The 13,154-nt window shown below is 45.0% G+C and overlaps 1 protein-coding gene across 1 annotated transcript in view; it reads right to left on the bottom strand.

Annotated features, from left to right (window-relative positions):
• Positions 1–13,154, bottom strand: part of LOC117017368 (uncharacterized) — a 68,324-nt gene that overhangs the window by 48,096 nt on the left and 7,074 nt on the right. Inside the window, exon 5 of the mRNA XM_033097481.1 lies at positions 698–1,288. Coding sequence (XP_032953372.1) covers positions 698–1,288 — 591 coding nt within the window. The remainder of the gene's footprint in view (positions 1–697; positions 1,289–13,154) is intronic.

The following is a 13,154-nucleotide window of genomic DNA, read 5'->3' as shown; positions in this document are numbered from 1 at the left end:
CTCTGGGTCCCCCAAAGCGAACGGCGGCGTGCAGGGGTGTGTGTGTGTGTGTGTGTGTGTGTGTGTGTGTGTGTGGCGGTAGCCAGAGTCCAGTGCAGGGACGGGGGGCGATAGAGGCAGGTATCAGTGAGGAAAGGGGGAGGGGACTTCTTGGGATCCACGGCTGAGCTGGGATGGGGGGCTGTAGCCCGCAGCCTGGTGACCAGTGAAGCTGAGGGTGACGGACAAGGGGTGGGGAAGAAGGGCCAGTGTGGAAAGGGGCCACCATCCCTGCAGGGGGCAGAAGGAGGCTGGGAGTCGCAAGGGGGAAGGAAGAGGACCGGAACCGGAGGATCTCGAGCCGGAGGAAAGGATGCGGAGGGGCCTGACGGGGATGGGGACTGGAGGAACTATGGGAGCAGAGCCATGGGGACGAGCGCAGTCGGGAGACGCCAGAACAGACTGGCTGAAGGCGGGAGAGGGGGAGGAACGGCGCAGGGGCGGGGCGGGGCGGGGGACGGGGGCAGGGTGCGGGGCAGCGGCCCCAGGGGAAAGGAGGGACAGAGACTTCAGGATAGGGGGTACAGGCGCGGGAGAGGGCGCGTGCAGGAGGTGCGGCATGGAGGGGACGCGGCGGCGCCTCGTAGCCGAGGTTCGGTCAGGGGGTGGGGGAGAGTGTCTGTGGGGGGGGAATCCTCGCGGCCCTCCCTGCCCTTACCTAGTCTGCTCCGCACTCCAAGATGGGAAGGGGCCGGGCTGCTCCGCCTGCTGCCGGGCTGCTGTTTGTCTTTTCTTCTTCCGCAGCAGCTGCGGCGTCTCCGATCAGATCCACAAGCAGCTGAAGGTAGAGTCTGTGTCCGGCGGAGAGCGAGCGGGAAGCGGGCAGCGCCGGAGGAGCGCGGCGGGGGCGCAGGGCGCCGCCCTGCGAGCAGCGCCGGAACAGCGGCGGCCCGGGCAAGCTGGCCGATGGGGGTGGGGATGGGGCGCCCCTTGGGGCCCAGCCTCCCGCACTCCCTCGCCACTCCCTGGGTGCCTTGCTCCTTGCGCCAGGAGCACAGGCGCGACAGGAGCGGGGCGGCGGCGGGTCGGAGCGGCCGGTGGCAAACTTGCTGCCTCCCCGGGGGGCCGAGGCAGAGCGACAGGCGCCGGGCTGGGGACGCAGCGCCAGGCAGGGGCGCGAGGGCCGCACGCGTCCGAGACGCCGCGGGACGAGGTGCGGGAGCTGCGGTGTATCGACCTCCGAGGGCCCCGGGCCCAGCCCGCACGCTGCGCCGCCCTACGCAGAAGGGCAGCCCCTCCACCCTCCCAGCTCCGGCCCGCAGGAGTTATAGCCTGGCCAGCTTCGACGGGCAAAGGGCGCCTCCTGGTGGGATATTGGGGAACAGCGCAAGGGCCGAGCGTGCCCTGTTACCAGAGACTGGGGGGGAAGATGGAGACCTGAAGGTTTCATGGGGAGAGAAAAGACCAAATTGTTCCAGGAGGCTGAAGAGAAACAGCTTGCATTGAGTAGTTCCAAGGCAGTATTTTATGAAAATAATCGTCTTGGGAGGAGCTGCCTCCCTCATGTTGAGAATGAGGACCCTAAGGCTAGGAGAGGCAAAGGGACCAGTTCAGCAGCCCAGCCCGGGGCTCCAAGTGAACAAGGACCACTCCGAGTGAGTGGCAAGATCAGGAGAGCAACCAAGCTTTCTGACGCGCAGTCAGTGCTCATTTTCCTACACCACAGCTGCCCTAAGGTGGAGGCTGGGGAACGGGGATCCTGAGGAAGGAGGACGAAGGACGTGTGTCCTCCTCAAACATTAGTTCCTCTTACCCATCCCACGGGGGTCTCTGTCTTGGGCAGACAAGGGAACGGATCACCTCCGTGCTCTTCGCACTTCTCTGCCACGCAGGCTGCAGGGATGAATGTGAGTGACAAGACGCCTGTCTTCCCATCTCCCACCCACAAACACTGGGTTTGATGAATGCTCCTTAGGGAAAACATGGTTTAGTACCTACTGTGTGCCAAGACTACAGCAATTACCCAAGCGTAGTTTCCAATAGCCTTCACATTAACTTGTTAAGGTGACACAACCCTGTTTTCCAGACGAGGAAGCCTGCTGAGATTTAAGATCACCTGTAAGCCAGGCACACCCTGGGGGTGACTAGGCTACACAGAACTAATTTCTAAGTCCAGCTCCAAACCCTCACACTAGGCTTTGTTTGCAAAATGGGCAAGTGGCAGCATGGGCCAGGCAGAGAGTACACTGGAGAAGTGAGTGGCAGCCCTGGGACTCTGGGCAAGCAACTGCACCTGCCTTGGCTTCACTTTCCACATCTCTAGACGTGAGGGAAGCAGAATAGTCTCTGCTTAGATGTGAATGGTCTCCAAAGTTCCTCCAAACTCTGAAATGCCAAGCATGGGTCCTGGGCCCGTTTTACTAGAAGGATGCAAGATCAGCAAGACTATGGAGGCCTAAGTGTTAGGGAAGAAAAATACTCTCCGAGTGAAACGCTTCATCTTGTTCTTTTCCCTGGCGAGCTCATCCCCTTAACAAGGGAAGTGGAAGGAGCCTTTGCCAAGGTCAGAGAGATTGCTCATGGGGCTGGAGGTAACCTTGCCTGTGGCCACATGAGGACCCCGGTTTCTCCCCTTCCTGCACAATCTCGTGACTTTCTTTCCCTTACTTAAGGTCTCTGTGCCTAGAAGCAAGGAGCCCTCTACAAGTCAGATGGTGGGCAACAATGCCAGAGAAGCCTGCCTTTAGCCCCACTCACTTTCCTGTCCCTTCCATCTGCTACTAGCTACTGAGTTCTTTTCAGTACTCACTGTTTGCTCTCCACTTTCTCTATTCCTGAATATCACTGCTGCTTGCCAATCAAACTTTAATCCCAGGCAAGCAAATTTCCCGAGCTCAGCTGGGGGTGGGGATGAGGTGGGGCACTCAGTCCAGATCATTTTTGGATTCCACAGCAGGGATATGTCAGAGTGGTGTGAGGCTGGCCCACCTGAACTATTTCTGAAGCTGCTGCCCGGAGTGCGGAAGCAAAAGGGGTGGGAAATGGCGCTCCCTCCCCTAAAACCTCTCTGAAGCACCCCTCACAGCCATCTGCTGTACTGTGTACTGTGTACTGTGCTAGAAGGAAAGGATTCAGTGTGCTTTGGCCTCACGGTCTGAACTGTTTGGTGGCTGTAGCCCACCAGAAGGAGTTGGGTTTCCTGGATTTCTTTTTAGCTTCTTCCTTCTTTGTTTTTGCCTTAGGTATATTCTCCAGGAATACTTGATCCTAAATTTACCTACCATGTCTTTTCCAAAGGTTCCTTTGAAGGTTCATCACAAGTTCATAAAGAATGCACTGCATAAATGGGGCCGACTGTATGTACACAGTGACTCAGCGACTTGTCCTCACTTTGCTTAGTGGCACATGCCATCATCATGTCCCCATCTCTTATTGCAATAGCCTTCTAACTGACCTCCCTGCCTTCAGACTGGCTTCCTCCAACACAACCACAAATGGCTGCCAGAGTGACAGATCTAAAACCAGCTTTACTACTTCACACTCTAGCTTACAATGCTTTCACGACCCATGTGGCCTATAAGGTAAAATTGAAATTGAGTCCAGACTCCTTAGCGCAGCATATAAGCTCCCTGCTTCTGCCTCGCCCATTTCCCACCACCGCTCATCTCATACTCCATCAATACCAAACTGCTTATAGTTAGTTTTCTGGTCCTCCCATTCGATGCCTCTGTGCCTTTAACAGGTGGCATTCAGCCTGGAAACCCCACCGCCCTGCACACACAGGGAGATACATACCTTCACATTTACCTTTCAAAACTCAGTTTAGGAATCTTCTCCTACTAGAACTTTCTCCTACCCTGCTACTATCTGGTCCCTTCCCAACAGAATTCGTTAGTCCCTTCGTTAGTCTTCTCTTGCACTTAAAGCTTATGGTTACTTACTTGGTTCCTGTCTGCTTTCACTAAAAGACTGTGAACTTGTGCTCCTGGATTTATTTTTAGCTTCTCCCTTCTTTGTATTTGCCTCAGGTATAACCGTGAAGCAGAAACTTGCTCTGAAACTTACCTACCATCTCTTTTCCAAAGGTACATTTGAAGTTTCATCACAAGTACATAATGAGAGTATGAACTTAAAAAAAAAAAAATACTACATTAACAGCACAACACCTGGTATAATAGGTGCTCAGTAAATGTGTTGAATGAATGAATGAACCAGCATGGAGTAAGGGTTACTGGGGTCTGCAACACTGGAAAATCAAATTTGCTTCTGTTGTCAGTCCAAATAAGTCAGACCTCAGTGGCAATATGAGACTACTGGTCCCCACCAAGCTTGCAGCCTTTACAAACCTAAGCTGAAGTTGTGGTTCACATCTGAGGGACTTGAGGTTGAAGGAACACAAGAGCCTGATTGAATATCCTTATTGCCACACAGTATGAAAAAGCAGCAATCCTACCAGAGTACTACATTCAAACTCCGGATGAAATGAAAATAATTCTCTGTCCTTCTCGTCACCTGTTTGGGGGATAAATGGTTGATTTCTATTGGATAATGTCTAACAGAACCCGTTTAGCAGCATAACAGAAATTAAAAAGAGAACTTTTCTCTGATTTTACTTTGACTTTTACTCATGCCTTAAAGGATACAGTAGGCAAGGGTTTTGCCTAATGACACTATAGCCAAATGTTGACCAGGAGCAAATGCATATGTGGGTGGGTTTCGATGTACAAGGCATCCAAGTCTCATAGTCACATATTGCTCAGCCTCGCTGGCTGCAAAAAATTATGTCTCATGTTAAAAAGCCCCACCTCCACTTGACAACCATGATATAACCCTGCTCCTTTCCCCCACCTTTTCTTATCTCCATTTTATCAGTCTAGGCGTAAAGAATACTGCTCACACTGAAATTAAAACGTAAACTTGGTCAAAATACAACCTCCCTCTCATTATGCAGCCCTGCTCTCATCACTAATGTGAGAACCTCATTCATTCCTACTACGTGTCTCAGTTTCCATTTACTACTCTGCAGAGGACTTAAGCTGCCATGGCCACTAGTTCTTCTTCAAGAAATCTTTGGTGCCCATTATGTGCCAGGCACTGGAGACAAAATAGAAAACAAATCCAGGGCTTGGCATCTTGGAGTTCACAGTCGAGTAACATATATCGTAGAGGTAGGGCATTCTCCTTCTGACAATTTTGGCCCATTCTGATACCAGGTATTTTCTGTACGATGTTTGACACACAACAAATTCAGTTACATGGCCATAGTCGAGGCTGGCAGACTGGGTGCAGGTGGATGGCAGACTGAAGGGCATGTGGTAGATGGCAATTCCAGAGTAGGGACCCAGGCAGGGCCTCCAGCACACAGTGGTTTGGATATGCACCTCGAATTCTCAGCCTGTATCTTCTGCAGGCCCCCACTGTAGTGGAGGCAGGCCACACTGGCTGCACCCCTGCGGGGAAGGGGGCGTAAAGGCCGTCCGTCACTGGTACCAAACTGCAGTGGTACTATGGTATGCTCACTTCTTTTTCTTTTTTTTTTTTTTTTTTTGAGTGTTAAATTGTTTTTCATTTTAACTACTATTCAAATTTTTAAACTTCTTTTACCATTTTTCTTTTTTTTTTTTTTTTAGTTTATTGGAGTGACAAATGTTAGTAAAGTTACATAGGTTTCAGGTGTACAATTCTGTATTACATCATCATCTATAAATCACATTGTGTGTTCACCACCCAGAGTCAGTTCTCCTTCCATCACCATATATTTGATCCCCTTTACCCTCGTCTACCACCCTCCCTCCCCCCTTACCCTCTGGTAATCACTAAACTATTGTCTGGATCTATGAGTTTTTGTTTCTCATGTGTTTGTCTTGTTCTTTTGTTGTTTTTGGTTTATATACCACATATCAGTGAAATCATATGGTTCTCTGCTTTTTCTGTCTGACTTATTTCGCTTAGCATTATACTCTCAAGATCCATCCATGTTGTCACAAATGTTCCTATATCATCTTTTCTTACCGCCGAATTGTATTCCATTGTGTATATATACCACAACTTCTTTATCCATTCATCTATCGAAGGACATTTTGGTTGTTTCCATGTCTTGGCCACCGTAAACAAAGCTGCAATGAACAATGGAGCACACGTGTCTTTATGGATAAATGTTTTCAGATTTTTTGGGTAGATACCTAGTAGTGGGATTGCTGAGTCACAGGGTAATTCTATTTTTAATTTTTTGAGGACCCTCCACACTGCCTTCCAGTCTGCATTCCCACCAACAGTGTATGAGGGTTCCTTTTTCTCCACAGCCTCTGCAACACTTGTTACTATTTGTCTTGTTGATGACAGACATTCTGACTGGGGTGAGGTGATATCTCATTGTGGTTTTCATTTGCATTTCTCTGATGATTAGTGATGCTGAGCATTTTTTCATGTGTCTATTTGCCATTTGTATGTCCCCTTTGGAGAAATGTCTCTTCAGGTCGTCTGCCCATTTTTCAATTGGGCTGTTTGCTTTTTTGTTGTTGAGTTGCATGAGTTCCTTGTATATTTTGGATATCAGCCCCTTATCGGAGGCACTGTTTGCAAAAATCTTCTCCCATTCAGTTGGTTGCCTCTTTATTTTGTCGGTGGTTTCTTTTGCTGTACAGACGCTTTTAAGTTTCATATAGTCCCATTCATTTATTTTAGCTTTTACGTCCCTTGCCTTTGGAGTCAAATTCATAAAATGTTCTTTGAACCCAAGGTCCATAAGTTTAGTACCTATGTTTTCTTCTATGCAGTTTATTGTCTCAGGTCTTATGCTTAGGTCTTTGATCCATTTTGAATTAATTTTGTTACATGGTGACAGATAGCAGTCCAGTTTCATTCTTTTGCACGTGGCTTTCCAATTCTCCCTGCACCATTTATTGAAGAGGCTGTCTTTTCTCCATTGTATGTTTTTTGCTTCTTTGCAAAAATTATCTGTCCATGTTTATGTGTGTTTATTTCTGGGTTCTCAATTCTATTCCATTGGTCTACGTGTCTGTTTTTCTGCCAATACCATGCTATTTTGATTATTGTTGCCCTGTAGTACAAGCTAAAGTCAGGGAGTGTGATACCTCCAGCATTGTTCTTTTTTCTTAAGATTGCTTTGACTATTCGGGGTCTTTTGTGGTTCCAAACAAATCTGATGATTTTTTTGTTCTATTTCTTTAAAAAATGCCATTGGGATTTTGATGGGGATTGCATTAAATCTGTATATTGCTTTGGGTAATATGGCCATTTTAACTAGGTTGATTCTTCCAATCCATGAGCACGGAATGCTTTTCCATTTCTTTGTGTCTTCTTCAATTTCTTTTAAAAATGTCTTGTAGTTTTCAGCATATAGGTCTTCCACATCCTTGGTTAAGTTTATTTCTAGGTATTTTATTCGTTTTGCTGCAATTGCAAAAGGAATTGTTTTTTTGTATTTCTCTTTCTGAGATTTCATTTTTTAATATATAGGAATGGAATGGACTTTCGTACGTTGATTTTGTAGCCGACCACATGACTGTATTCGTTGATTGTTTCTAATAGCTTTTTGGTGGAGTCTTTAGGGTTTTCTATATACAGCGTCATGTCATCTGCAAAGACTGATAATTTAACATTTTCATTCCCAATGTGGATGCCTTTTATTTCTTTCTCTTGCCTGATTGCTCTGGCGAGGACTTCCAACACTGTGTTGAAAAGCAGAGGTGATAGGGGACAGCCCCGTCATCTTCCTGAACATGAAGCAAAGGGCTTCAGTTTTTCACTGTTAATTATGAGATTAGCTGAGGGCTTGTCATATATGGCCTTTATTATGTTAAGGTATTTTCCTTCTATACCTTTTTAATTAAGCGTTTTAATCATAAATGGATGTTGTATCTTGTCAAATGCTTTTTCTGCATCAATTGATATAATCATATGATTTTTGTCCTTTATTTTGTTTATGTGATGTATTACATTGGTGGATTTGCGTATGTTGAACCACCCTTGTGCCCCTGGGATGAACCACACTTGGTCGTGATGAACAATCTTTTTAATGCATTGTTGCATTCGATTTTCTAGAATTTTGTTTAGGATTTTTGCATCTGTATTCATCAGAGTTATTGTTCTGTAGTTCTCTTTTTTGTGTTGTCCTTGCCAGGTTGTGGTATCAGGGTAATGTTGGTCTCATAAAATGAGTTAGGGAGTACTGTCTCTTTGTCAATTTTTTGGAAGAGTTTGAGCAGGCTGGCGTTAGATCCTCTTGAAGGTTTGGTAGAATTCAATAGTGAAGCCATCTGGTCCCAGACTTTTGCTTTTGGGAAGGTTTTGGATGACTGATTCAATTTCATTACTGGTGATCGGTCTGTTTAGATTTTCCAGTTCTTCATGGTTCAGCCTAGGAAGGCTTTATGTTTCTAAGAACTTGTCCATTTCTTCTAGGTTACTGAATTTGGTGGCATATAGTCCTTCATAGCATTCTTGGATGATCCTTTGTATTTCTGTGGTGTCCGTGATAACTTCCCCTTTTACATTTCTGATTTTGCTTATTAGTGTCTTCTCTCTTTCTATCTTAGTGAGCCCAGCCAAGGGTTTCTCAATTTTGTTAATCTTTTCAAAAAACCCAGCTCTTTGTCACATTAACTTTTTCTATTGTCTTTTTGTTCTCTATTTCATTTAGGTCTGCTCTAATTTTCGTTATTTCCTTTGTTCTGCCGAACTCAGGTTTCCTTTGTTCTTCTTTTTCTAGACTTTAAAGTGTAACGTGAGGTCATCTATTTGGGATTTTTCTTGTTTCTTGAGATAGGCCTGTAATGATATAAATTTCCCTCCGAAACCTGCTTTCGCTGCATCCCCAAAATTTTGGTAGGATGTATTTTCATTGTCATTTGTTTCTATGTATCTTTTGATCTCTCCTCTAATTTCTTTTTTGACCCAGTCGTTCTTTACAAGTATGTTGTTGGAGTGACGTCATCAAAACGGCAGTGTGAGGTGAGCCTCTGTAAAGCTCCCCTGGCATTTACAACTAATCAAACAACAGTAACTCCACAAAGGACTCCCTGCACAGCAGACAGGCAAGACGAAGAGGCCCACTACTGAATTCACCGAAAGGTGGGCGAATTGCATGAGCGGGGGAGGAGGGAAGGGAGAAGTGCTGAGACGGAGCCGCGCGGGCGGGCGCAGGACGCAGACCTAGCTCAGTGCTCCAAGCTCGCTGCATCCCGGATCTATCGCAGCTGCGGGTGAGGGAAGAACTCGGACTGCTAGGGCTCCGCTTATGGCCCACAGGGCTGAGGGGACAGCATATAACATGGCTGAACCCAACGCTCACAGCAGAGACCTCGGAGCAAAGACTGAGGGAAAAAGGCTGAAAACGGTGGTTTAAGCCCTCACTGCCGCAGAGAACGGAAGCCTTAGGCACTGAGACTGGCTGCCCCCTCCCTACCCTCCCAGAGCTTGCCCCGCCCCCACCTGGCCAGTGCTAGAAGCGGAACAGTAGCAGTGTCAGATCAAAAGAACAGAATATTTGCTGTTCTGAGAACTGTGGTCCGCAGACACAGATTTGCAGCCCAACTAGTTCCGGCAAAGGGGAGGGAGCTGTGGAAGCAGGACCAGCTGTGGTGGTGGTCACCGCCATTGCTCTGGGCCACCTCTCACAACTCACTCCACCACTGGCCCCACCTATCTGGGCAGATCCCTGCAGGAGTAAACAGAACTGCTGAAACATACGGGCTCTGAATCTGGTGCAGGAAGAGCTTCGGAACTTCAAAAGCTCTCCGCATACCCACATGGACACTGCACCCTGTGACCCAAGAAAACTATTAACAGAGGAGAAGCCCGTCTCCCAGGGAATCGCCCCATTGTGTGAGAAGCTGGAATAGTGCAGAGAAAACATAGCACTACCGTGTGAGAGAAATAAAAGGCTACAGTCGGAGAGAAAATAAAACACTCTACAAACTAGTGCTGGAAAACAAAAGAAAGACCTCTTCCTATCAACCTGTTGCAGACGCCACTCCTGTAGATGTCTAGGAAGAGAAAGAATAAATCAGTAATTGCCATGAATAACCAAGGCAACAAGACAGCTCAGAAAGAAAATGAAAAGTCTCCAGAAAAGGAACTTAAAGATATGGAAATATGTGACTTAAACAACAGAGAATTCAAGATTCCAGTTCTGAAAAAAACTCAACGAGATGCAAGAAAACACAGAAAGGCAGTTTAATGAACTCAGAAACGCAATCAAAGAACAACATGAGGATTTTACGAAAGAGATTGAAATTTTAAAAAAGAGAACCAAATAGAATTTCTGGAGATTAAGAACTCAATAGAGGAAATCAAGAATGAAATAACCAGCTTAGGTAGTAGAGTTGACCAGGTGGAGGAAAGAATCAGTGACATCGAAGACACAAACCTGGAAACTACACAGATGGAAGAAGAAAGAGACTTGAGACTTAAAAGAAATGGAGGAACTCTACAAGAACTTTCTGACTCCATCAGAAAGAGCAATATAAGAATAATGGGCATACCAGGAGAAGAAAGAGAGAAGGGAACAGAGAATATATTCAAACAAATTGTCGACGAGAACTTCCCAAACTTGTGGACAGAACTGGATCCTCGAATCCAAGAAGCAAATAGAACACCTAATTACCTCAATCCCAACAGGCCTTCTCCAAGGCACATTGTATTGAAGCTGTCTAAAATCCACGACAAAGAAAGAATCCTCAAGGCAGCCAGGGAAAAGAAGACGGTAACCTATACAGGAAAGACCATTAGATTATCATCAGATTTCTCAGCAGAAACTCTACAAGCCAGGAGGGAGTGGAACCAAATATTCACACTATTGAAAGAGAGAAATTATGAGCCAAGAATACTGTATCCAGCAAAGGTATTCTTTAGATATGAAGGAGGAATAAAGATCTTTCCAGACATAAAGAAGCTGAGGGAATTTTCTAATACACGACCTGCACTACAAGAAATACTAAAGGAGGCTATTCGACCACCATCAACAGGGACAATTTGTGGCAAGCAAATCATAAAAAGGGGGAGAGTAAAGGCCTGAACCAGAATATGGGAATGGAGAAAGTAAGCGTGCTAAAGAAAATGGAATTCTCTAAATATCAAACTTTCTTTTACTTAAACTTAAGGGTAACCGCTCAAGAAAAATCCAGAACTGAAATACATACTGTAATAAGAGAAGAAACAGAGGGATACATCATAGAATACCTCCATCCAGAAATAATAAACAACAACAAAAAGACAAAGAAACAATGGAGACACAGCCTTACCAGAAAACTAAAGATAGAATGACAGGAAATCCTCACGTATCAATAATCACCTTAAATGTAAATGGACTGAACTCACCAATAAAAAGGCACAGAGTAGCAGATTGCATCAAAAAACCTAACCCAACCATATGCTGTCTCCAAGAGACACATCTCAGCTACAAGGACAAGCATAGACTCAGAGTGAAAGGGTGGAAATTGACACTCCAAGCAAATGGTACTCAGAGAAAATCAGGTGTAGCCATAATGATATCAGATGAAACGGACTTCAGGGTGAAAAAGATAACAAGAGACAAAGATGGATATTTCATAATGGTACAGGGGACTATACGACAAAAAGACATAGCAGTCATCAATATTTATGCCCCAAGTCAGGGAGCACCGAAATATACCAAGCAACTACTAACAGAACTAAAGGGAGAAATTGACCAAAACACAATTATACTAGGGGACCTAAATACATCACGGACAGCTATGGATAGATCATCCAAACAGAAAATAAATAACGAAATAGCAGCCCTAAATGACACATTAGATGAAATGGACATAATTGACATATATAGAGCACTGCATCCTAAAACATCAGACTGTACATTTTTTTCTAGAGTACATGGAACATTCTCAAGGATAGACCATATGTTGGGACATAAAATCAGCGTCAGCAAATTTAAGAAGATTGAAATCTCATAATCACATAAACAAAATAAAGGACAAAAATCATATGATTATATCAATTGATGCAGAAAAAACATTTGACAAGATACAACATCCATTTATGATTAAAACGCTTAATTAAAAAGGTATAGAAGGAAAATACCTTAACATAATAAAGGCCATATATGACAAGCCCTCAGCTAATCTCATAATTAACAGTGAAAAACTGAAGCCCTTTGCTTCATGTTCAGGAAGATGACGGGGCTGTCCCCTATCACCTCTGCTTTTCAACACAGTGTTGGAAGTCCTCACCAGAGCAATCAGGCAAGAGAAAGAAATAAAAGGCATCCACATTGGGAATGAAGAAGTTAAATTGTCACTCTTTGCAGATGACATGACGCTGTATATAGAAAACCCTAAAGACTCCACCAAAAAGCTATTAGAAACAATCAACGAATACAGTCATGTGGTCGGCTACAAAATCAACGTACGAAAGTCCATTCCATTCCTATATATTAAAAATGAAATCTCAGACGAGATCGGGCGCGTTCAGGGCAATCTTAGGTAAATATTAGCTTCCTCCCTAATTTAGAAAAAGTGAACATGTATAAGTCTTATGTCCTAAAATGGAATGTTACTGCATCTTATATTATTTAATCTGTTATTTGAAGCAAAACATCTATGAAAATGTTTTGTAAATTGCAGTGCTATATGAGGTGTGATCAAGTAATATGGTGAATGTCTAAATAGAAAAAAAATTATTACAGTAAAAGATACATTGTCATAATCCCTCTCAAAATACTCCCCCTCGCTTCAAACACGGTTATCCCATTGTTCTCATCACTTTCTGAAGCAGTTCTGGAAGTCCTCTTTTGTGAGTGTCTTTAATTGCACTGTCACAGCTGCCTCAATGTCCTGAATCAATTCAAAATGTTTACCTTTCATGCTCATTTTGACTTTGGGAAAGTCCCAGAAATCACATGGTGCCAGATCCAGTGAATAAGGTGGATGAGGACACACCATAATGTTTTTATTTGACAGAAATCGCTGCAACAGATGTGTGTCAGGCAGCATTGTCATAATGGAGGATGATTTGCGGCACACTTTAAAACACACCCTCTTTCAACCGTAGCTCACACCCAACTGACAACACTGAACAAGCTGAAACTTGTCACACACTGTTACAAAGGTTCAAATCTACAATTCCTGTATTAAAGATCCCAGCCTTTCTATCAGATGGCACTCGGCAGCAGCATTCAC

Source organism: Rhinolophus ferrumequinum, chromosome 25 (genome assembly GCF_004115265.2).
Source record: "Rhinolophus ferrumequinum isolate MPI-CBG mRhiFer1 chromosome 25, mRhiFer1_v1.p, whole genome shotgun sequence".
NCBI lineage: Eukaryota > Metazoa > Chordata > Mammalia > Chiroptera > Rhinolophidae > Rhinolophus > Rhinolophus ferrumequinum.
The sequence above is the reverse complement of the archived record's forward strand: the minus strand, read 5'-3'. Positions and strand labels throughout refer to the sequence as shown.